The 26290-nt window shown below is 41.8% G+C and overlaps 2 protein-coding genes across 3 annotated transcripts in view; both read right to left on the bottom strand.

Annotated features, from left to right (window-relative positions):
- Positions 1 to 96, bottom strand: part of Cnih1 (cornichon family AMPA receptor auxiliary protein 1) — a 12229-nt gene extending 12133 nt beyond the window's left edge. Inside the window, exon 1 of the mRNA XM_033765317.1 lies at positions 23 to 96. Coding sequence (XP_033621208.1) covers positions 23 to 96 — 74 coding nt within the window. The remainder of the gene's footprint in view (positions 1 to 22) is intronic.
- A 17846-nt stretch (positions 97 to 17942) lies between these two features.
- Gmfb (glia maturation factor beta) overlaps positions 17943 to 26290 on the bottom strand; it is a 15291-nt gene continuing 6943 nt past the window's right edge. The window contains exons 4-7 of one of the 2 annotated variants that reach the window (XM_010632537.2): positions 25676 to 25725; positions 24918 to 25003; positions 23556 to 23629; positions 17943 to 21582 (exon numbers count right to left, since the gene is read on the bottom strand). In XM_010632537.2, coding sequence (XP_010630839.1) covers positions 21511 to 21582; positions 23556 to 23629; positions 24918 to 25003; positions 25676 to 25725 — 282 coding nt within the window. In that variant the 3' untranslated portion in view covers positions 17943 to 21510. The remainder of the gene's footprint in view (positions 21583 to 23555; positions 23630 to 24917; positions 25004 to 25675; positions 25726 to 26290) is intronic. The other variant, XM_019208729.2, reaches the window with a different exon arrangement.

A 26290-nucleotide genomic window follows, 5' to 3' on the forward strand; every position in this document is an offset into this window, starting at 1 on the left:
GCTCCGCAGCGCGCCTGCGCACCAGCCCGGCTGCGCCGGCGCCCTCTGATGGCCGGAGTCTGCGTTGCACTGGTGTCGTCTACACAGCTGATTCATTGATTAGTGGTCCTTCTCTGTTCTTTGAATAGTTACTGAATGCGTACTTTGTTCCAGGTACTTTGCATCTCCTTTGATACAACATAATATGGAATATAATACTTGCATTGAAAGAAATTAATATAATGCAGCAACGGAACAACCAAACAGTTACTGTATTGTAACCCTGTAAACGGATGCTAATAGAACGCTATGATGGTCGGAGAGAAGCCCTCAACCTGCCCTGAAGCACTTAGGCCAGGATTCCTGGAGCACGTTTCCTAAACTGGGGCTTCATGATGAGTCGAAGTCATCCAAGCAAAAAGAAAGTAGGGTGGGCAGTGCCAAAAGATTAAGAATGAGCAAGGGCACAGAGACGGGAAATGAAAAAGAAAAAGCTTGGTGTCATAGCTGAAAGGAGCATCCATTCTGTATTAGTGGAATTGTGAGTGCAAGACAGAGTTGAGAGCAAAGGGCCAGCTGGAGGACACCTTATAGCAGCCGCCTATGCCTAGCTAAGGACCTCATATTCACACCCTAAACCCAAGTTTTTCAAACTTTTTTACTCAACGTGCACAATTAGAAATATTTTTCAGGGCTGGGGATTTAGCTCACTGGTGCCAACCTTAGTTCGATCCCTGGCACCAAAAATATTAAAATAAAATAAAATAATAATAGAAATATTTTCCATTGCAGCCCATTGACATCATAAAGACATAAATTATAAAGTGGTGGACATTTGGATATGGAGCCAAAGAAATGTAGGCAGAAACAAAATTCTCACAAAACTACTAAACACCCATAAGTACTTCCTTTTTTCCTTGTTTGTTTGGTTCAGAGCTGCCCGATATAGTCCAGGCTGGCTTCCAGCTCTGTGATCCTCCTGCCTCAGCCTCCCTGCAGAGTGCTGGGATTACAAGTGTGTGCCACCTCATACGACTTTGTTGTTTTTAATGCTGGTTGCAACCCACAAAATTGATTCATTGCCTACTAACTGCTGCTGGAGGAAGTGAAAATTAGTCAAGGCTTTTAAGCAAGAGACAAGTTAGATTTGCATTAAAAATCACTTTCAAAAATCATGAGAGTGGTTTGGAAGAAGGATCTATCCTGTGCTGCCCAACAGAACTTTCTGAGGTGGTATAGTTTGCTGTACCGGCACTGTCCAGTCCAATAGCCACTGGCTAATTGTAGCTACGGAGCTCTTGTAGTGTGGCAACTGTGACTGAGAAACTGAACTTTAAACTTGACATCATCTTAATTAATTACAACTTAAATAAGCACATGGGGCTAGAGGCTACCATATGGGCCTGTGCAGGCCAGTACCACCAGGATTATGTGACATCTTTGGGCAAATCACAAAGGTACTTTCTCCAGGTAGACAGGCCCACGCTGGAGAAAGGCGTTGTGTTTCAGCCCCATTAACCTGCTTCCCTGACACAAAATGCTCAACTGTGCACAACAACCCTGATAAGAGGGATGTGTTCCTGTGGGAAAGGAGTCACAACAACAGTTCAGGCAAAGTTGCTGTGAATCTGAACTAAACCACTAGAAGCTGTGTTGAAAAGGAGTTTGACAGCATTTGAGAGACAAACCCAGCAGGACTTGGATGACCAGATGTGCAGCGAGAGAAAAAGGAGAAAAGGTGACACGTTCAGTACTTCAGGTCACAGAGGCAGAGCAGAACCCAGCACCAGGCCGTGTCTGCAGGAAAATTCACAGTCTACTGGGAGGAAGGGTCCGTTCCCTGAGCCCAGAGGGAAGAGTGCAGGAATTGTTCAAGCCAAACCGTGAGATCCAGCCCCCTTCCAAATGAATCTGCCTATACCTTGGAAAGTGCTCTTTAACCTCTAGATGCCAAAAGATCCTACATCTTGCCAGCCAGTTTTCCTGGAGCTTCATTTGAAGAGATCTTCCCTCACCTGGCACCCATCCTGCAGCAGGTGGAATGCAGCTGCTCACACTGTCACACACCTGCTGATTACCCAGCCTCCTCCGCTCACAGATCGCCCAGCCTTCTTCTCACACAATCACAGCACGTTTGGTACGGCAAACCTCAGGCCTGTGCTCTCTGATGTGAGGACATGAGGCATGGATGGCCATTTCAGCATAAATTATATTTAAAGATCAGTTCCTTAGCAGCACTACTCATATTTCCAGTGTTTGGTGGCCTTCTCTGACTCACCGCTGCTGTATTAGATGATGTGGAGAAATATTTCCATCATCACAGCAATTTTCATTGGGCAGGATGCTTTAGACATTACACAGCTGCCATCTGGTAGAAAATGCACTCATTCTAATGAGAGCCAAGGGCCAATTAAATCAGGCAAACGTCATTAATGAACTCAATACGGTGTCACACACCTGTAATCCCAGCTACTCAGGAGGCTGAGGCAGGAAGATCACAAGTTGAAGACCAGCCTGAACAACTTAGCAGATGCTGTCACAAAAAAAATTTTTTTTTTTGAAATTTTTAACGTGTTAGGGCAGAGCACTTTCCTAGAGTCGTGGGCAGAGACAGGTGGAGAGGCCCCGCAGTTCTCGTCCTGACTCTCCTGGTGACACAGAATGTTGTGGAAGAATCAGACAGAGACCCCAAAAGCTTAGAAGCAAAGTTGTGCTTTTATTCAGCAAGGATGCGAGAGTACAGCTGCCTTCTCTCAGAGAGACAGGCAGGGGTGCCCCAAATGGAGCCACCAGTGAAGGGGGCTCAAAATGTTGCTGTACAGTAGTTGGGGGCCTATCTCACCTCTGGGTTGAGGGCACCCTACTTGGTTGGTTAATGATTAACTTAGTTCCTTAAAAGAGACAACAGGGAAGGGCCTTTTCGGGGGGCTTTTTCCATCTTAGGGTTAAGGTTTGTTCCTTTTTGATCTTAGCAAACCAAGCTTTGCAGGGTACATCATATAGAGGAGGTGCAACTGCAGACAGCCAGATTTTCCCGGGTGGGTAAGCCTGTTCTGCCAGCTATCTGAACTCCTTGCGGGGGGGGTCCCTCATCTCTCCCCTAAAGGTCTCTATCCCTACACTAGTGTGTGTGTGTGTATGTGTGTGTGTGTGTGTGTGTGTGTGTGTGTGTGAGGATTCAATTCCCAGTACTGCAATAACGAATTAATTAATTAAAATTAGATTAATACATACATCAACTATCAAGGCAGGAGGTGAGAAAAATAATAGGCTCACTTGACCCTTTGGAGGACCATTACCAACAGCGAGCAATCTATACCATTTATGTTCAAAAAATTCCCATTACTCTTTGGAATTTCCATAATACCTTCGGCCTGTAGGAGCATTTTATAGTACACTTGCTTCCATCTGTGGATGGAGCTGGGGGAGATTGCAAAGCTCTAACCACATCCATCCACTCTGTCTTGCTCCCTCCCTTCTCTCCTTCCTCCAAATCAAATCCCTTTGTTCACCTTGTCTTCCCATCCACTTACCTCTGTTTATCCCCCTGACATTGCCCCAACCCAGACAGTGAGGCACAAGTCTGCTAGAGACCTGAAGACCAAAGCCCAGGAACACCAAGCATCTAGTGCAAATACCAAAGAGAGCTCACATATTCACTCCAAATATTCCAGCCTCCACACTAGAAAGCAAGCCATTCTGAGGAAGGGGCAAAAGGAGGGGCTAAGCAGTTAAGAGAACTTGGGCTTAAAAATGTGGCAAGCAGCCAGGAGTGGAGGGTATCCCTGTAATCTCAGTACTGGGAAAGCCGAGGCAGGAGGATTGCAAGTTCAAGGTCAGTTTGCACTACACAGTGAGAACCTGTGTCAAAAATAAAGAGACAGAAAAAGAAAAAAGTTGCAGGGCTGTGCAGGACTATCTCGTCATCCTCCAGGATCTTGCTTCGCTAACTCAACTTGGTTGTCCTTTGGGTTTGCCATGTCACTGGTGTCTACGGAGGCCCAAAGCAGGACACACTTCACCACCCATCTCCCAGGCGAAAGACACCAGGACTTGACACCTTACTCAGTGCCCATACCGGTGCACACCAAGGAGACAGCCTTGCTGTTTGGTCCGGGAGGCCCACGCACACAGCCATTCCATGGAGAGGGAGGAGTAAGATACTTAAGACAGAGTGTTGACATAAAGAGCAAAACCTTGCACAGAGTGGCCTTGCCCTTGCTCAGCAGTGCTTTGGGAAGATCTGGGATCTTGCCTTGAGCAAAGATCCTAAACTGAGAATCATAGACCAGCATTTCCCAGTCTTTCAGAAGATGTTTGCATTTGGGGGAGGAAGCAATCTTCTCCGTAAGTTAAGGGTTGTTACAAATGGCTTCTAGGTCTAGACACAAGCTAGAGACACAGCTTAGAAAGAGCAGCTAGGAGGCTGGGAAGGACAGGATGGGAAGAGTAACGGGAATACAAGGTGTCCCACCTGCCAGTCCACCCTGAACTCTTGCTGGCAGAACTCAGAGTTTGCTCAAGGGTTCAGGGCCATGGTGCCCTGCACGCAGCAAGGGGCCTGTCCTATCCCAGTATCTCAGGAAGGGGCAGCGGATGCATGCACGCGCACACACACGCACACACACACACACACACACACACTCTGAGACGTGTGACTCCATTGCTTTCCTTGTGTGATGAAACTGACAATCGTCATAGAATGCCTGGGGCTGAACAGCGGGCCCCGGTCTCAGCATCAGGCAGCTGTGTCACGCACTATGCGTGCCCTTTGCCCCAGGAACACCTGTTACCCCACCCTCCTGAAAGGGATTTGTGTACAGGAATGACTCAGCCAGTAATCACGTGTGTGCAAAAAAAAAATTAAAAAGGCCTTTTGTTCTTACTTTTATATATTTTTTTTTCATAATGCCGGAGGATGTTGAAATGCACGGGTCCTAAGAAATGTGTAATTCAAGGGATTTGGGGATGCATACAGCCACATAACCTCTCTGCAAACAAGATAGCCCTGCCACACCCCACAAACTGCCCTCAGCACCCCCACGCAGGCAACAACTCTTCCACCTTTTGGTACAGAACAAAGATTTTTCCCTGCTCTTGAAATTCACTAGATGAAGTTGTATGATGTTTTCTTTGTGCCTATTGTTTTTTTGGAGGGGTGCTCATCAAAATGCTCAGCAAAGCGTTTTCTCTGTGAAGATCATGTAGCTGTAATGTATTCATTTTTAAAATGAACTTTATTAAAGTATGATTCACAGCTGGGCATGGTGATGCACACCTGTAATTCCAGCACACAGGATGCTGAGGCAGGAGGATCCCAGTGAATTCCAGGTCAGTCTGCTTTACATAGTGAGTTCAAGGACAGCCTGAAATACATAGTAAGACTGTCTCAAAAAAAATAGGGGGGGATATGTTTTACATACAATAAATCATATCCATTTTAAGGGTATAATCAGTTCCTTTATTTGGGTACCCTTAAAATGGGTACATCAGTATCTTCAAATGTTTGCATAAAATCATGTACTTAGGTAAGTACCCACCCTCAAAATGGTCAACACTTGGAATGCCCCCCAGAAGTGCTGTTGTGTTCTTTTCCAACTCTGAGTCCAAGGCAATCACTGATGTGCTTTGTGTTGTTACAGATTATTGTACAGCATTTTGTCATTAAGTGTACACAGTGATTTAGTGAGATCCTGCAGTATCTCAAGAAAAGTATACAGTATTGACTTTCATATATTGCTTTTTATTCAGCATATTTCTGAGATTCTGCTCTACTGTTATTGGTAGTTTATTCCTTTTTATTGCTCTGTAGTACTGAGTTGCATGGCTATATCACAATTTGTTTATCTTGTCTCCTGTGGATGACCATCTGGAATATTTCCAGTCTGGGGCTACCGTGGAGCTATTATGGGGCTATTATTGCTGCTCCTGAGCAAGTCTATTTGTTTCTGTGAATATATATTTTCATTTCTCTTGAGTAAATACTTAGAAATGAAGTCACTGAGTCATGTAAAATTGCGATGCTCTTTATTGGAATAGTTGCATTCCAATTTTAGTTCCCCTTCTCCTAGATTAGTGAAAATTTCTGCCAGACATTATGGGCGACCCCTTCTGAGAGTCACAGCGGAGTCCTGGAACACAGGGTCCCCAGCACTGACCATAGGTGAGCTGCATGTGACACACACCTGCCATCCCCCTTCTCCAGAGGCTGAGGCAGGAGAACCATGACTTTGCGGCCAGCCTGGGCACCTTAGAAGACCCTGTTTAAAAAAACAAATCCAAAAAAAGGCACTAGCAGGTATTAGACTCTTTGCCCAGGGAACCCTGGTCTCTGCAGGCTCCTGGCTGGAAGTGTCCACTGTATCACCGCCATCCCAGACCCTACAGACCAGGGCACACATCCCTACTGCCTGCAAGGCCCACACACTTGGATCCTTCCCCAGTTCAGGAGACCAGCTCCTCTCCCCATCTCCTGGACCCAAAAAGCTTTCACTCACCACCAACCCCCTCTGGGATGCCTCACATCAGGAAACACAAGGCCATAAGCATTGTGCCTCTGTTCCTGGACTCATCCAATTGACTGGCAGCTGGCCGCTTTCAGAGTATGGGCAGTGTGATAAAAAACTATGGGAATGTTAACATTTAAAAGAATTTATTAAAGACACACTGCTATGAGTCTCATCAAAACACTCCCCTTATTTTGAACACACTTATCCCATGGTTCTTGCCACCTTCTGAAGGAGTTCTAGAGTCCTCTTTCTTGAATATCTACTTGCAGTCATGGCTGCCTCCATGTCGTGAATGAATTCAAAACATTTACTTTTCATGGTCACTTTGACTGTGGGGAAGAGCCAGAAGTCAGTCACCTGATGCCATATCCGGTGAATGAGGCGGATGAGGAGACCCTCTGATGTTTTTACAAGCCTGCCTTTTTGTTGGATGGTACTCAGCAGGAGCATTCACAATAATTTTGATCATGTCCCTTGGAGACACAAAGAAAGAGGAACTTTTTCAGGAACTGCTGCACAAAGTTTCAAGAATGATGGAGCTGGGCATGGTGGCGCATGCCTGTAATCCCAGCACTTGGGAGGCCGAGGCAGGAGGGTCACTGTGAGTTCGAGACCAGCCTGGGCTACATAGTGAGTTCCAGGTCAGTCTCAACTACATAGTGAGACCCTGTCTCACCCCCCACAAAGAAGAAGAATGATGGAGTCAGTGTGTTTGAAGCAAAGGAGATTGTTTTGAGAGGAATTGGTGGCAATGTCTTGTACTATACCTTTTTAAAATTTAAACATTTCCCATATATCTTGATCACACCTCATGTAAGAGGCACATACGCAAAGCCTTCTGCAAATACTAATTCATACACTGAGTTTTAACTTTGAATACATACATAATCAAACCTAAAAGCTCCAATTAACTAGTAATATGGCACCCAGCCCAGTGAGTGGGGAAAAGACTTCCCTTCTGGAAAAGTCCCAGGAGCTGGAAGGAGAAGAATCGGCTACCACCTAAACTGCTTCCCTAGCCACATAAGAAGCAGACCCAGGCTTGGAATCTGTCGTGAGACAGGACCCTGGCCGAGGGTTCCCAGGCCATACTGCAGTTGGAAACCACTGTCCTGCTACTTCGGGCTCTGGTGACCTTGGCAAAGCAACTGTACTTCTCAAAGGCTGTTTCACTGCCTGAAAAAATGTGGATGATGATAACGCCAGCATCATAATGTTGAGGATTCGATAAGATGCAAAGCACTCAGTGTGGATAAACGGAACTGACAATAATCCCAGCTCAGAGAAGACAACAGACTCAGTATGCTTGCCCAAGGAAAACTTCCGTGCAAAAGGAGGAGGAAAAGGGGGGCCGGGGATTTGGCTCAGTGATGCCGTCACCTTCCTTGCAAGCACAAGGTCCCCAGTTTGATCCCCGCTACAAAAAAAAAAAAAAAAAAAAAAAAAATAGGAAGGAGGAAAAGGGAAGAGGTGAGATTCAGACACCAAGTGGGTAATTGAATGCTGAAAAGAGAGGCATTTTTCGGCATCCGGAAAACTGTCCAGGAACACGTTCAGACCTTCATTAGCCTGAAGGGAAGTTGATTATGTTCTCCAGGCTCTCCGCACTCCTAGCCCCTTCTAAGGAAAACCAACCATGCAGCCACAACATCCTGCCATGGCCAATGGGACCAGGCCTGTGGCTGGGCCTTCATCAAGCCCCACGTGCTCAGAACCCAGGGAGGCACAGTGGTGGCAGTGGCTTTCTGAGGATGACAGTTTTGGAAACTACCACAACATCCAATAATCAGGAAATTGAGAAGTAAGTCATGATATAGGCACTGAAAATATTAAACAAGCCTTTTGCGGGTTTTAAAAATGGACGATGTTTAAATAATGTTGCTTATGATATGACATTGGATACATACCATATACAGTATCTTTATGAAGCACAGGCGAAAAAGATTGAAGGGCAACTAGTACATATGAAAATGTTACCAGCGATTAACCTACAGGGTGGGATAATAAGAATTCCCCCGACTTTTACATTTCTGTATTTACCACTTTTGCTACAGTGATAAATACACTTTTGAATAACTTATTTTTTTTTAAGGACAGAAAAGATATAGGTAATTTGGTCTTGGCCTTAATCCGGAGTTTATCTAGAGAACACTCTGAGGTTATTATCAGATATTTATGTTTTAAAAGGGCACAAATGTTTAAATAAGTGATAAAATTTCCATTACTCTGCAACAAATGCTCAGAGAAAGGCCTGTGTTCTCACATCACAGAATCTTAACTTTATCCAAAAGAACACATCATTTCAGCTCTTTTCTATAATATAGTCACAGAATTCAAACTGAATTAACTTAAATTTAGCTTGCCTGCCCTTTCCAGTTTTCTGTAGATGAGATTTTGCTGGCCCATCTATACTCCAAGCCTGATTAATATCTGCATAGTTCACATAAGAAGTTAAATGGCATTCCATCACCTTCATACCACTTACTGATTAAAAACACTGATGAACTGAAAACTTCAGCAACTTACTCAAAGTTAAATGAGGTAGCTGATGGACAAGGCTTGAAATTGTTTCAAAGAATTCACATTCCCAATTTTGAATCTTAATCCAAAGCCACAGTGATAAAATTAAGTGTAGTATTGGCACAAGGTAGACACATGATAGATAGATAGATAGATAGATAGATAGATAGATAGATAGATAGAGTGGCATGAAACCAAGAATCCAAAAATATACCCACACATTTATGGTCAGATGAATTTCAACAAGAGTCCTGAGACAATTCAGTAAATGGTTCTGCAACAAGTAGATTTATCCTTCAATAAATGGTATGGGGACAAGTGGATATCCACGTGAATAAGGTTGGACCCCTTTTCTGCATCCTACACAGAGATAAATTCCAAGTGAATCACAGACCTAAATGGAGTGGCTAAAACTATGGAAGACTTGTGTGGAGAACATACAGATAAACGCCTATGATCTTAGGAGTGGGGAAAGTACATTGAAGAAAATGAAAATGGGTAACTTGGGCTTTAACAAGTTCAACGACTTCTGTGCTTCAAAGGATACCATCAGGAAACTCTAGGTTCTGAGCACACAGATTCTCTTACACAGCAGGAGCACCTGCCTGGTGGTTCTTCTTGACTCCCAAGTCCGAGGTTATGGAGAAAGCCCCGGGTGAACACTGAGCAATAAAATGTCATTATCGACAAACTGAGCTGTGCAAACCTCCAGTCTTTTATAACGGGGTGCAGGGAACCCCATACAACCTTTGTACCAGAGGGATGACATCGTACTGGACATTAAACAAAACTGTCCCTTACTCCAAAAGAAGACACTGCCTTCCCAAGCTGATCACTCTATAAACCCCGAAAAGATCTGGAAAAGTCCAGAAAAATATGGAAAAGGCTACCTGTGCCCTTGCTTGGGAGATGTACAGAAAATGAGTCTCCCAGCACTGAATCCAGGTGGGAGATGTATAGGGGTTTATCATACTATTCTTAGGAATGTACATTTAATTTTCTCAAAATAAGATTAAAATGTATGTTTATGGAGCAACTGATATGTGGCTGTGCTAGGCACAGGGCTTGCTGTGAGGATGAAATCAAATCGCGCAAAGTATTTACAAAGGGCTGACATATAAAAAAGCACTCAAAATAACAGCTGTGGGGTGTGATCAAAATATGTGGTGACTGTTTAAATGTTTAAAATTATTACAGTAAAAGATACACTGCCATTAATCTCGCTTAAAAGGAACCTTTTCGTCTGAACACACTCTTCCCATCATCCTCACCGCTTTCCGGAGCAGCTTCAGAAGTCCTCTTTTTCCTTAGTCTTTACAAAATGTGATAAAAAGTGTGGGGAGTGCTGCTGCCGAATGTCACCCAAAAGGTAAAGGAGGTTTGTGAAGAACGACGGGGTGCCCTTGTCCACCTTACTCATCAGATCTGGCACCACATGCCTTCCGGCTTTTCCCCAAAGTCCAAATGACTATGACAGGTAAATGTCATGAATGGACTCAGGGCATCCAGGCAGCTGCAAGAGTGCAAAGACACTTGCAGAAAGGGACTCCCAGAACTGCATTAAAAGGGGAAGGAACAGTGGATAGCTGTGTCTGCAGCAGAGGGGAGTGTTTGAGGGATATTAATGCCAATGTACCTTTGCTGTAATAAATTTTTTTGTTTTATAATTTTTTTAAGTTTAAACATTCACTGTTATAGAACAGAAAGAAAGTCCTGTTTATAAAAACGGAGAGAAACTCCTATTTCCCACTTCCGTGGAAAGAGTGCAAATGAAGGATTTTTAGTCCCAGACTTTAGGCAACGACAGTTTTCCAAGGTAAATGGAAAACTTAAGAAACTGTCTAAGATCTGGGAATACCTTTGGTGGGCAAGTATCCCCTTCCTGTCCACAGACCTGACACATCACCAGAAATCAATACTGAGGTGTCAAAAAGCAGCGAAGTTCCCAGCACAGCAATGACATTACCCTGGGAGCCCAGACTGAAGCTGAGCTATCACTGAAACCTTTGGGGCTTTCAGGTTAACTGTGGAGAATTGTCCATAGCTAAAGGATCTTTCTTGTATCAGTTTGGATCCCACCAAGAAAACTGAAACACTGTCATAATTTAACAAATGACATGAACAGTGCTAGGAAGAAGCCATTCCTAAAAAAAGACAGAATGACCAGAAGCCAGGAGTCAAAGTCCCCTGGAGGAAGTTGGAAACCACGGTGCACCTAGAGTTGAGGCTACAGAAGAAACATGACCTATGTGTCTTGTATATTTAAATTAAGTAGAAAAATATTTTAATAGTTTTTTTAACTTAAAATTTGTCAGTAACATAAGGTGGACCATATTTCACATAAGAAGAATTTCAGAACTTGCAACAGTATCTTTTTTTTTTGTTTTTTTTGAGACAGGGTCTCACTATGTAGTGAGACTGACCTGAAACTCATTATTAAACTCAGGCTGGTCTCGAACTCACAGTAATCCTCCTGCCTCAGCCTCCTGAGTGCTGGGATTACAGGCATGCACCACCACGACTGGCCTCAACAGTATCTTTTTAAATATAATTATAAAATATTTAACTTCAGAGATGCTGTTAGCTTCCTGTTCCAAGACAAAACCCTTTATTGAAATATAAATAGGCAGGGCTGGGGATTTAGCTCAGTGGTTCTGGCGACTGCCTCGCAAGCACAAGGATCCGAGTTTGATTCCCAGTACCAAAAAAGAAATATAAATAGGCATTTTTGAAGTAATTTATGGAATATAAAGACATTTTAATTTTCATTGCTTAACTTAGCATTACTAGTTCTTACAAGTAAAAGTCGTATGGTTATAAACATTTTTTCACTAAAATTTTTTAATTAACAGAAAGGTTGGAAGAGAAAAGTGAGAAAAATCTCTCAGAATAAAGACAAAAAAGGCAGAGAATGAATACTAAAAAGATAAGAAAATTATTGAATCAATGCAAGAGGCCCCATGTCCAACCCAGTGAGCTCTAGAAAGAGCACAAAAGCATGGAGGTTATGCGTGAACACCAGGAAGAAATTTCCTGAACTAAGTGGTAGGCATCTTCAGATTCCAATGGTCCATCAAATATCTAAGACAATGAGTGGAACCAGGTTCAAAAGTCAAATGACAGGGACATTTCAGAATAGTAGGAATAAGAAGATCCCAAAAGCATCAAGCAAAGACGATTTATAAAAGAAATGGAGTAAGACTGGTAACAAGGCTTCTCAACTGCATAGGGAAGCTAGACGTAGAGGAACAATGTCTTTACCCTCTTGAGCGAAGATGATTTCCACCCTGGAAATCTGTATCCAGAATAGATGGCCCACTCAAAGCAGATTAATGTGAGGACGATTTGATGAAGGGCTGATAGTAAGTGGAAAGGGAATATTGCCACGCTCGTAGGCCCAAGGAAAGAGGGGAGGAGTGGTTACCAGGATTCTGGAGGACGATGTCCCGGAGAGAGGGCTGTCTGGAGTGGAATAAGGACTTCAACAGACAGTCACAGCCTAGCAAGGGGGCCCTCCTGGAGTGACCGAGGGAATAAACACCCTGTCCCCTTCTCCACCTTCCGTAGAGCTTGGCTAAACCGAAGCAGAAACCAGAAAGCAAAGCAAGTACATGGTATGGTCCCTGAGGCTGGTCTCCTGGAGGCAGAGACCAGCACCGAGCAGGGCGGAGAGGGGTTCTGGACAGGCGGAATGAAAATATCCAGCCCACCAGCTGAATCACCAACCAACCTGAGCTCGGAGGAGAAGCATTTCAGAAATAAAATGCTCAGCCCCCCATGCAATACGAGCTCAGCAAAATCAGTCAGCACACAAGTAAACACGTGCAATCCACCCCAAGGGCTCCAAATAAGAAAGCAAGCAAATGACAGCTGCGCCTCATGCCTAGAGAGCAATCCAGCCAGATTTCAGGAGGATGGAAGGCGGGGAGGAAGGCCTCCAAGGGGACAAAAACGAACCAGCAGATCATCTTGTGTGTTGAAGCATTCAGAAAAACTGCCAGGCATTTGACCAATCTGTTGAAGTATTCAAGGAAAACAACAGCAAGGAGTACGTAGAAAAGGAATGAAATGGGCAAAGATGATCAATAATCCAAGCACAGCAAAAGTTGTAGAAGATTAATTTTGAAGAAACCCTGCCAAGCCCACTGAACGGCCCATAAATGACCCCTGGGAAAGAACCATGATTTCCCCACTTTGGGAACTTCTGCCGATTAGTGTTAAACCAGAGACAAAAAGGTATATCCAAAAGAATAGCAGCGGACTTACGGCAACACACAGATGCCTACAGGACCTTCAACCCATCTTCCTCCTCCCTGCCCCCGAGAGGGTGGAAGGATAAGACAGCAGGGCTCGAGGCGAGCCCATGTTGAGGGAGAGAAATTTTGAATCAAATATGAGATTACACTTTAAAAGGGAACAGAACTGAATCTTAGTAACAGAAAAGGCACTTTAGACAGCTAGATGGCTGGGATATTATGGAAATACTGTCATCAACAAAGCTCTCTAACCTGAGAGAAAAAGAGAGGTTTAGCAGGAATCAGAAATAGCAGCTTCTGAAAAATAACTTAAAAATTGTCATTATAGGAAAATGGTTGTATCTTGAGCCTATAATATTAAATGAAATAAATCAGACACACAGCTTAAATATCACATGGTTTCTCTTATAAGAGAAATGCAAAATGTAAATAAAAAGCAAATAGGAATAGGGACTTCTTTGGCAAAAGGGAAGGGGATCAAGAGATGGAGGGAGGGGTATGGAGGGAAGGGGAAAGGGTTGAAAAGAATTAAGATGTGCTATGCACATGTACATGTGTTATGCACAGCTCCCCACGATGAATGTGCTGATAAAAATAGGGGGAAAATATTATGTTGTTCTGCAAGAGTCCTCAATCAGACTAGCTACAGAAAATTAGAAAAATATCAGAGGGAGGTGTGTGCTGAGAATTCAAGCAGGCGGATGGGTTGCTTACTGCGGGGTGAATGTGCAGGAGGCAGTCTGTACAGCCAGGTCAGAGTGTCGGGGTTGGATAGGGAGACAGTGGGCAGTCCTCCCAGTAAGAGGAAAGAACAGAGTAAGTCAACAAGGTGTTGGTGTTGTGGGTTACGATGAGAATAGGATAAAATGAGACCAGAGACGCATGTAAGGGGTAGATCTAAGAAGTAACCAGATGGCAGAATGAGCTGTACCTTTCCGGTTGGGACAAGGCAAAGAGGCACAAGTTTCATGGGGCAGGCATGGTCCCTTTGTGCCACATACAGCCCTCCAAAGTGCCTATGGGAGAACCTGATGCCCAATATGATGGTTTGAGATGTGGCCTTTGGGGCGCCTTTCCTCTTCTGCCATATAAGGACACACAGAAGTTGCCGCCAGACCTTCGAACCCACTCACCAGATCTTGTGGAGGACCTCCAGTCCTCCAGAACTGTGAGCAATCAATTTCTGTTGTTTATAAATTACCCAGTCTAAGGTGTTTTGTGGTAGCACCCAAAAAGACTAAGGCAAGACTTGATACCCAAAGTGGAATATTGTTGTAACAGACACCTAAACATGAGGAACCGGGTAAGAAGAGACCGGGAGAGTTCTGAGGTCCACTGCTGTGAAAGGAGCCTTCAGGACCTTGCTCGAAAGGCACAGAGGATGGGAGCTGAGAGCCTCGGGCTTCTCAGAGGATACTAAGTGGTGCGACTGGCAGACCGGTAGGAGATGAGGTCTCAGGAAGGAGGAATGTGTTATTGGAAATGGGAGGAAAGGCCATTCTTATCTTAAAGTGACAAAGACCTTGGTGGGATTGTCCCTGTGTTTGATGAAAGGTAGAACTTAATGTGTGAGGAAATATTTGGCAGAAGAAATCTCTAAGCACAGCATTAAAGGAGCAGAATGACTTGGTACCTTACTTTTTGGGGTATGCATCTGCTGATTTCACACACACCAAGTGCCTGACTGACTGCCTATATACTAGCTGTGGTTTCATCTGCCTCTGCTTCCTACACTAACTACATTCACACTAACTACTCCCTGCATGTCCTCAACTCCGGCCTCACCCGCAAGCATGGCCTGGCTTCATCTCCCTCCACCAACATAAACATTTCCTTCCCACGGTTCTGCTGCCTGCCCAAATCAATGCCCTGCAAAAACCATGTCAAATGCCTTTGCAACCACAAAGGCTGCTGTTTGCTGAACTAAATGTAGTATTCTTTAAAAACAAAATCAAAAAAACTTTAGGGCCAGGGATTTGGCTCAGTGGTTCCACCACCTGCCTCATAAGCACAAGGTCCCAAGTTCGATCCCTGGTACCAATAAATAAATAACTTTAATTAAATAACTAATACAGCATTAAAGAAAAATGAGAAAATACAAATAACCAAAAGGAAGAAAAATTCTACATCCGAGAAATCTGTGACATTTCAATTGTTTCTTTCATTGTCTACGAGGAATCCTCCGGCCCCAGCCTTGCTTACTTTAAGTATAATGGAATTATGCATACTTTTTTTTTAGGTGATAAAAATTCCACTCTAGTCTTCTCTGGAGTTTCTTCCTTGCCTCTCCCATCCCTCTACCACATCTCCTCAGGTGTGCATTTCCGTGGGAAACCTACAGTGCAGAGTGAGAAATGGTTTGTCCCTCATTAGAATCTTCTCTGGGAATTTCTCAGCCTGATCATGTTGTAAAGAGTGAAAAGTCAGTACTCAGGGAGGCTGAAGCAGCAGGATCCCAAACTCAAGCCCAGATTGGACAACTTAGCGGACTTTGAGAAACCCTGTCTTAAAATAAAAATTAAAAATGGGCTGGGGATCTAGCTCCACGTGAAGACCATGGGTTCACTCACCACACCACAGTGAATGCTTGAATGATACAGGAGAGGCCATGGGGGTAAGAAAAAGAGTGACCAACCCCACAGACAATGAGAAGTTGCCTTGCCCACCACATACCCAGGAGGCAGAATGGTTCCGAGATCCTACACTGCACTCTGGCACAGCACTCACTCCTAGGCCGACTGGAACTGTGCCCACGCAGGCCCAAGTAAGGCTCAGGCTGCTCCTCCGGAAGTCACAGATGGCTTATCATGGAGACGTCTGTGCAGTGCCACCTCCACAGGTGCAAGTCCATGAGCTGTGAGGGCGGACGCAGCCGTGGAGGTGCCCTGGAAGGCTCGGAGCCCCAACAGGATGGGGCCACCAGAGAGAGCCCCATCCCATGTGTAGCTACTGGGAGAGCCACTGGCTCAGGACTGCACTCAGGAGAGGCACTGCCCGTGTGGGCTTCTCCAGGCAGTGTGAGGTGAGACTGTGGGGCCTTTGGCGGCCCAACCCTTGACTCAGTGTGTCCGGAGCCAGTACAGAATCAAGGGTTACTCTCAAGCCTTGCGGCTTCATAAGTGTTTGCCTTCCCAGAGTAAGAGAATCTGCACTCGGCTGTGTTGTGACTGCAGAAGTCACACACACACACACACACACACACACACACCCCTTCCCCTGCATTGGGTTTTGGACTTAACCTAGGCTTTCTGCTTTTTCCTTCCTATAACTCAAAAAGAGCAATTTCAGCAGGAAGCTTTCATTTTGCAGGGCAGAGCTCAAGTCAAGGACAAGAGGCACTGGTGTGAAAATCCTGACACTCAGCAGTAACGTCTGTAAGCTAACTGGCTCCCTGACACACTGAAAACACATCGTGTAAGGATTCGACAGCCGCTGGGTGTACACTTGTGCAGATGACTGCTGCGAGGCCATGCTTACCAAGGTTTTCAGGGCTGAAGAGTGAAAAGGACAAACAGTAAAATCTTTTCTAGTGACAGAGAAAACATTTAGCACCTAAGGGGCCAAATTTGAGGAGTAAAGACTTTACATTTTATATTCTCCACGTGAGATTCTTCAAGACAGGAAAGCATAAACTACTCCTTTTACAACCCAAACAGAGACCACTACTACATCTCCAACCACAAATACTTGGTAAACTCTTAAACAAAACATGTATTAGTGATTTGTGTGCATTCTAATAAGTGCCTATTCAATATATAGTCTGAAAAAAAGGATGGGTTTTCAAAGTTTAATAAGTAATGATAATATATAATGAGAACTTCTGATTTCTTTCATTTTTAAAACTAAACATATTTGAATGGAAAACAAAACAGTCTGATTTCTTAGGAAACACACCTCCTAGTTTCTAATTCCCCCCTTCAATGGGTTCATAATCTGAAATAACTCCCTCTGCCCCTAGGATTATTTGTTATTTTCTAGAATAATCTTTTTTTTGGGGACAGGGTCTCACTACGTAGTTGAGACTGACCTGAAACTCACTATGTAGCCCAGGCTGGTCTCAAACACACAGCAATCCTCCTGCCTCAGCCTCCTGAGTGCTGGGATTTCAGGTGTGTGCCACCATGCCTGGCTACAGAGTAATCATTTTATCCTTAGACTCAGTTTTAAACATTTTCATAATCTCATTATATACCCCACCCCCAAGTCGCCAAGTGATTCTTATTTGTTTCTCAGTTTTTCAGGTTAGGTAAACTGCTGAATCCATGTGTGGCTCATACAAACTGGGCGAGGCCAGTATCAGTAGCTTGGGGGTGGGGTGGGATAAAAAAATGAAAAGCAAAAGTCCTTTCATGTTAACATTTTATTTAAACCAGTACAAGCACCATGCTTAACAAAAGACTGTCCAAAATAAACATGCAGTGTGAACTAGCAGAGACTGAAACCACAGCTTAAGAATGGTGCCAATTGTCGGTTTTGTTAAACGATGACAGAGAACTGTTAAAATTCACAAGACTAAACCATTAATGTTTCAAGCCTCCTGAATGAGATTATACTGTACCAGTGGGAACCGCCTCAGCATGTTAGTGACCTCAAAGAATATTCCAATAATTACATGTACATGAATTATATTCCACAGAGCAAGAAAACAGTTTCCATCACAAGCTCATTTAGTTGTTTTAAACATTACAGGAATATGCTCACTGATGTGAAATGTCAAATGGCCTAAAAAGAAACAAGTTTCTCAACAATACTCAATTTGGGACCATTGGTTTTAAGTGGCCTAGAAGACTATTTACACTCTTCCAAGAAATACAAAATAGGATTTGTCCAGAAATGTTTGAAACACTTCTTCACGTTAAGTTGTAAAGGCTCAAACTTTGTAGATTCCAGTATTATCAGTCCACTGAACAAAGAGGGAGTCCAACCATACTAAAAATACTTGAGCTGACAGAATACGAGTTACTCTCTACTTCCACCAAATATCAGCATTTAAACTTTTATGAAAATATCTATTCATCACTAGTCCACAAACGGATTAATGACACTGTTTGAGATTTAAAAGTAGTCCAAACAAGTTTTTAAGTACACCTTCCTTAGCATCTACATATATGGGTGGGAGGAGGACAGCCAAAGTGAATTTGGCAATAAACTCCCCTGCCCAGAAATGTTTGGTTACAATGTCAGACCAGGATACGGTTTATGGCTACCACTGACTCCTGAAAATAGGAGATAAAAGAGAGAGGAAAGTGCTGATAGACATTTTGCCACATAGATTATTTGGTAACGACAATAAAAAATTTAGCAACACTCTCTTAAAACGAGTATGTTTAACTGTACTAGGCATTTAGTAAACTGTTTAGAAATAGACAATTCAAACGTTTATTCCAGAAGTCAGTTAAATGAAAACAATCAACTTTTTTTCCTAACGTAATTGCCTCAATACCAGAAAAGGTGACTATTATTCAAAACTCAGACAGTTTGGAATTCCAGCATAGTAACCTGAGGAGCGTTTTCTTCTTATGTTACTTATGTTGCCACAAAAACCATACTAAATTCATACTGAGATCGCTCATTGGTTCTCTTTTGACATTAGATGCTATGCAGAACTTACTCCAGACCAGACCGGTAAAAACCTAATGCTGACTTAGAAGACTTCATAGGACAGTACTGATAACTGCAAATTGCCAATTGTTTTGCAGTACTTTATTACACTGGGTGTCTTGTCTTTTGGGGGCTTTTAGTTAGCTAATGAATGTCTACATTAGACACTTTGGGATTTTAGTTGGATTTTACATAGCTCGCATTTTAATTCTTTGGTTCTTTGCTGTTTCTAACAACCCATAGCATTATTTTAATAAATGTTATACTATCAACCTACTAACTCTGGACTATGTCTGTTTATTAACCTTTACATGTTTAATTAAAATAAACAAGGCAAAAAAAAAAAAAAAAGACCGTGTGGGAGTTTCCAAGGAAAAAGCTGGTGACAAAAAGGAAAGATTAAGATTTAAGGTTGAATGGGAATGGTTATACTAGAAAGATATGGAATGTAAAAACTGGAATTATGAAATTTGTAGTTACTATTTTTGGAAGGCAGAAAAACACACTTAAGTAGGAAATACATGGTGAAAAAAAAGAACAATATGAAATTTAGTTAGATTAAAGGGAAGTTTACATAAATATGTGAGAAATACTTTAGAACCCGGGATTTGATCTTCCCATAGGATATGCAGAATAAAAAAACACGGTCTACTGATCCCCTAAGTGAACAATAGGATGTTTTGCAAAACATGCGTTATTGGTATAGGAGCCAAACAAGCTCAAAAAAGAACGTTTTTTTCATAGCTCTTTGCTCCTGCTAGAGAATAAGGGAACTAAGAGTTCTGTGTTGGCAGGTCAGTACTTTCTGACATTATGGAGGACTTCCCAAGTTAAACAAACAAACAAACAAAACCACCAAATCTGAAGTATGAAAGACAAAATAAGAAACCTCATTTAAAAAAATACATTCTTACAGCACCAGTTTCTTTACTGATGAAAATTAGGTAAAACACAATCTCATTTCCTTCATTCAAAAACTACTCTCCACTTGCATTTCTGCAGAATTATGAGCAAAGTATTCTCCACAATCAAAATATTCGAGAAATTCTTAAACTTTCTGGACAGTTTCGCTCTTTGGAAATTGAAATAAAGGACTTTCCATTCATTAACCAAAACAAACACCTACTCTATTCCTCATCTCCAACTTGTGATTGTTTCCTGACTTCTTGATTAGTGAAGCCAAATGGTGTTGGGAACCGAAGATGCTCTATTCAATGTTCTGAAAATTCCATCTTTATTTCTTTATTAAAGTTGGCACAGAACCCTCAAAAATGAAATGCGAAGGACCTATGTATGGAGCATATGCCAACATAAAAATAATGCCTTTGCTAGTTTTGAAATGATTACGATATTCTTAACATAAGAATTCACTCATCCAATTGGGTTAGCCTCTGCAACTTCTGAATCTTAAGTTGTTTTTACAGTATGCTATGTATTAGCACTCTCATTTTATGCCAAGGGTGATGTCATCTAACATGACTGGCTTAGTCAATCATTCACATGTCCAGTGTAGAATATGTGCTGACATTTAGGGTAGGAGATGAGATTTCTATTGATGTGTTGTTATCAACTCTGGCCAAGTCTTTTAAGACAAGTAAGTTTATATATGGCACAAAACTAATCAGAAATACACCCCAAATTTTCACTCTCAACTGCCATATATTCACCAATGCCAATGGATAGTTGGAATTTTAAAAATAAGAGGCTGATTTTATTATAAATTTCAGATACACATACATTAGAAAATTGTTCTACTTGGACCCTTTAAAAAAGTTAATTTCACCAAATCTAGAATACTGGCAGTGTAAAAATCTTAAACTATAAAACTAACAAATCAAAGGTACAGTACTAACATACTTAAAATAATGAGTGTTCACAAGACATTGGGAGATGCTTTATAAATAAAATGTTATTAACCTAGATTAGAAACTATCTAGAAATAACACAAACAGGAAGGAAGCCCTTGGTTATTACAACCCACCAATTTCTAAGACTAAGATGCTATTTTCCATAAGAAGAAAAACTAAGTCATATTCTATCATAAAATCTAACTCCCAGACCTTAAGAATGACTGATTGATGAACATAGTTTCTAGACTTGATTTAAAAGATATAGGAAATCAAAAGAGGTATGACATTGGTGAAAAATGTACTTAGAATGCAGGTTACACTAAATTAGTTACTACTCATGGCTCAAAATTGGGTAGTCAAGTCTTTAACTCCAAATTAATGTCAACAATTCGACGAGTGATAATATGCTATTTTCATATATGAACTGCTAATATCCAGTATTTGTCAAAAGGAGGCAACAGCTGTCTATCACAATCTAATACCCACTTTCCAATGGTGTCTGTAAATAGTAACAAATTCGGAACCATAGTAATACAAATTAGTCACAAGAGTGCAAAAAGTCCCTGGAGAAAAGGGGTCCACCTAACAATTACAAATATAAGGAAACACTTTACAAAGTTTCATTACTATGAAGATGATTTCCTCTTTGTTCAAACTTTGCACAAATGAATTTTTCTTTACTGCGGGAAATAAACTGTAAGTAACAGTGCATTTTTAGGCATAAATAAGTATTTATGTCTGGTTCCAGTATGGTCAGGTTAATACATAAATACTTTAGAAACACAGAAGTTCACATTAGTGGAAAAATCCAAGTTTCTCACGTAACCACTCTTCAGTTAGGTCTTCAGTATTTCTTATTTCAAATACCTTCAGGGGAAAAAAAAACTCACGTCACACTCTGTCTGAGGCCTTAGAAAACACACTGTATATAATATATATTTGAATATTAAATATCAAATTATGTCTCCTTAATATTGGTCATGACTTCATCTGTGTAAATCAGATATCCCTTTTAGGCAGCATTTTACTTCTTTTAAATGCTAAATACTCAGTTGCCACAGTATAGCAAACAAGATGGCATAAAAACAAAACTCCCTTAAAAGCACTGATCTGTAAGTAGTCTCCCATCCAAGTACTAACCAGGCCTGACCCTGCTTGGCTTCAGAGATCGAGAACGTTCAGGATGGGAAGGCCGTAGACAGATGTGTTCATATTCTAAGAGCAGTTCTGAAAACCTTACCGGTTAGAAGAGATGCCCAAGTACATACAACTAAAATCAATCCAGTTAGGAGCTAGAATACAGATCCTCCATAATTTTAGCAATAAATGTAAACACCTGCCGTGGATTGCTTTGCTAAAGATAGAAGGGAGCTGCACAGCCCAAATCTAAACGTGAATCTGAATTAACACAGCTCAGAAAAGTATAACGGCTATGGTAAGACTGAATTACAGAAAAACGAGTGGCAGTGAGATTATTTACAAACGTAACTTGTGATTTGTAATGCGTCACCTCTAGCACTCCAGGGTACGTGTAGGATTCTAAAAGATGCCCTCTTTTTTTGCAGGGGTGCAGGGGCCCAGGGCTTTGACATGCTAGGCACTCTATAGCTCCTTTCTAACCACCTCTTACAGTTTGGGTCTCGATGTCCCCCAAAGCCTCATGTGGTCATAGGCTGGATCTAGACTGTGTGATACTGGATTGATTCATGTGCAATGCTAAGCTCAAGGGCACCAGGATTAAGGGGGTGAGTGCTGCCCACCCCAAGTGGTCTGAACAAGATAAAAGGGGCTGGGAGACACTGTTAACTCTCTTGTTACCCTTGCTGCCTTGTGTGTGCCATGTCGTTGCTGCTCTGCCAGGCCTGTTTGTCGTTCCTGCCTTGGAGTCGGCTGATTAAGGACTGAAAGCTCCACAAACTGTAAGCCAAATAAACTCCTTCCCCTTTAACTTTGGGTGTCTGGTATTTTGTCTCAACAACAAGAGAAGAGTAACTAACACACCACCCAAACTCTTGCAGCAACTCCAGAGTGTTCCCATGGTACAAATTAGGAAAAAGCAGTGTCTAGAAATTGGAGGTATCAGTGGCGATCATCTGTGCTGAAGAGAAAAAGCAGAGGGCACCTGAAGATTTTCTGAGTCGATACATAAGCACTCAAGGGATAAACATGGCTGCTGCCTTTAAAAGTAAAACCTCAGAGGAAATACTGTTCAATGGAGTCTTAATGACACCATATTCTATTTCAAAACCCCAAGTGTACACACTGTTCCAACCCAAACTAGTATGTGGAAGTTAGTTTGAGAGCAAGTACCTCTTACTCTTACCCTTCAAAAACACCACACAACAATGAGGATATAGTAAATCTTAAACAAGTGTCTCACATAAAATAGTGTTGTGGCTTTATTATATTCTTAACTATTTAATTTTAGATATGGAAATTACAGTTAGCTGCACGATACAGAGTCCTAGCACAGAATCTAGTTCATTTTACGCTGTGATGAAGGGCTCAGGAAAGCTTCAATGCTGAACTTCATCTATTAGAAATGACATTACAGAAGATGAAGATCTCTTGATAGAGTTTAAGATTACAGTAGCTTTTCTAAAGCTACTCACATTTTGAATGCGATTTCTTCTATTCCACTTATTAAAAAGCACATTTTGGTTAAGACCACTCACATTCTAGTATTTCCAACTAATAGAAAGCTTTGCTCATTTACTGCTGTGGTCTCAGTAACCTTTACTTGCATAAAAAATACTTAACCATCCAGTTAACTAATAACTTCAGCTATTGCTGTACACCAAGGAAACAGAATCTCAACAAGCAAGTAAAATAAATCCCACCTTGGTTAATTCGGCTGTTTGGACTAACTTATTCTTACTTCCAGCATACATCATCTGTTGTTCAGGCTTACATCCTGGAAAAGAGAAATTAGTGTAGAAATGAGGCACAGATTTGGAGAAGAGGATGGGTTCTCATTAATTTTATTTCTGAAAATGACACATTTAGGATTTCCTTTGCTGTTTAGTTTTACAAAAACTTTGTTCTAAATATATATGAGCTCTGTTTTGAGTCTTACACTGCTTGCAAAAAGTGACAGCTATAAGTAAGTCAGCAAAAATAAGTGGCTCCAAACTTCTGCAGATCTTGACTTTTAAAGCCTTGTAAACACTCAAAAACTTTGTTCAGCGCTATCTAAATTTTGACACTAAAGATCAATTTTATAGATATTTAAACTAAGTAAATAGTATGTAAGAGGTTCGGGGATGTAGCTCAGTGGTGCTGCTGCTTGCCTTGCAAGCACAAGGTCCTGAATTTGATCTCCAATACACACACACACACAATGAGATGGTGGTGGGGCAGGGAGATCTACTATGAACAAAAGTTATATAGTCGGTTTATATATTAATTTAAAAATAAACTAGGACCGGGAATTTAGCTCAGTCGTTCTGCCACCTGCCCCACAAGCTCAAGGTCCAAGTCGATCCCCAGTCCCCCAAAATAAATAAACAAACTAGATTCTGTTTTAAGGATTAAGAAAAAGACACAAATAATCAAGTTTAGAGGGTAGTTCAGTGAGTATAGTCTTTCCTGTGGGCTTGAACACTGGTGGTAGGGAATTCTGGTGACAACGGATTCCTTAAACACCAGTAATTTTTAAAAATTTTTTTATTTCTTGAGATACTGGAGGAAGAACCCAGGGCTTCACACATGCCAGACCAGAGCTGTCACCGAGCCATGTCCTGGCCCAATCCATTTCAACACACAATGCAGACTACTTGGGACCCACTCTCAAGATGATAGGCCTATCACTGGTGACTACTAGAGAAACAAATTATCATGATTATATGAAGCTCACACACTTCAACCAAGACGAAAACATATGAGAAAGTAAACTTGTAACATCTAAAAAGTGTCCTTATTCAGAATCATTAAAATGTATGTGTAATTTGACCCAACAAATTATACTTCTAGAAAGCAAACCCTTTGGAAGAGGTGCTGCTTTACATTCATTCTAGGGATGCCGGCAGGTGTGTGCAAACACACACACACACACACACACACACATGCACACACACGTGCGCGCCCCTCAATCTAGGTTGTTCAACAATTTTCTTCTTTTAGAATAGCATAAAACCTGTCTAGTAAAAGATGATTTAATTAGACCAGACCCAAAAACATATTATTTAAAGAAATTTACTCACCAACAGGACTGGAGAAAATAAAGCACAGAGGGTATGACACTCTTCCATCATCATGTTGATATTTATAACTATACACAATGAAGGTTTTTCTCAAGTTAAAGAAACTGAAGTCATTGCTGTGAGAGTTATTTACCCAGGGAGCCACTGGGCCACAAAGTAGTATCTTACTCATTTAGGCCACCTCTTCCATTTTTATCTTTCCACAAAATTATAAATGGATCCCAAAAGTAAGTTATAAAATCATGTACTCTCTCAAAAGTATGGATTTTTATTTTTCAAAAAAATTTTTTTCTGAGACAGAGTCTCACTATATAATTCATTCTGGTCTTGAACTGGGAGCACTCCTTCTACCTCAGCCTCCCGAGTGCTGGGATTACAGGCGTGCGCCACCATGCCTGGCTTATTTTTCAATTTTTATTCTACACATAATATAATAAAGGAAATCTCCCTCCTTGCCTTCTCTCCTTGCCTTCCAAGGGTTCATTACATTGCCCAGAGCTGGCCTTAAACTTACAATTCTCCTGCCTCAGCCTCGCAAGTGCTGGGATTATAGGTGAGTGCCACCACACCCAGGAAAATAATTTAATCTCACGAAAATGTCAACTTTTTATTTTTCTTAGTCCAATACATGCATATATTTTTTAACTTGGTTATAATCATGATATAGAAAGACATTATGACTTTTGAAAATCTAACAAGCTCATAAGTTGTGACAACTAAAGAAAACAGGTCTTTCTAAAGCACTAAGAAAAGGATATCGAGGTTGCCGTTCAGGTAGTTCATCTTTAAGTTCATCCGGTGAAATACCCTAGCACCATAGAAAAAAGCATCTTTTTAACATTGTCTTACCCACAAGTTCTTATGGGATACATTAAGCACACTTCCTAATAGTCATAAATTATCACATAACACAAAATAAAATCAATTCCATTTATTAACTTAACACAGAGACACAGGGCTGTGTGCTGAAGTCCCCACTGTCAGGAAATGGGTGACACCAGCCAGCGCCTCAGAGGAGACATCAGGTTCACCGAGCTAGCTGCTTAAAAACTAAATGCTTACATCTGTAGGATTTTACTTTTTAATTACTTACTAACCCAGCAATTCGGAAGTTCTAAAGCTGACTCTGCACTGGGCATGCAGCCCTCACGTCTACCGCTTTTCTAGTAGTCCTGTCAAAGCCCTAAGAGCGAGACAACATGGTCCGAGATAACTAACCCTTGCTTTCATGCACATCAAGTATGAATCAAAAGGAGGTTTAAAATGCATTTTAAAAGTACACAAGGGTCGGGGATTTAGCTCAGTGGTTCAGTGGCCTGTTTTGTAAGTGCAAGGACCCGAGTTCAATCCCTGGTACAAAAAAAAAAAAAAAA

This window comes from Fukomys damarensis, unplaced genomic scaffold (genome assembly GCF_012274545.1).
Source record: "Fukomys damarensis isolate Sample0158 unplaced genomic scaffold, DMR_v1.0_HiC HiC_scaffold_17, whole genome shotgun sequence".
NCBI classification, from domain to species: Eukaryota; Metazoa; Chordata; class Mammalia; order Rodentia; family Bathyergidae; genus Fukomys; species Fukomys damarensis.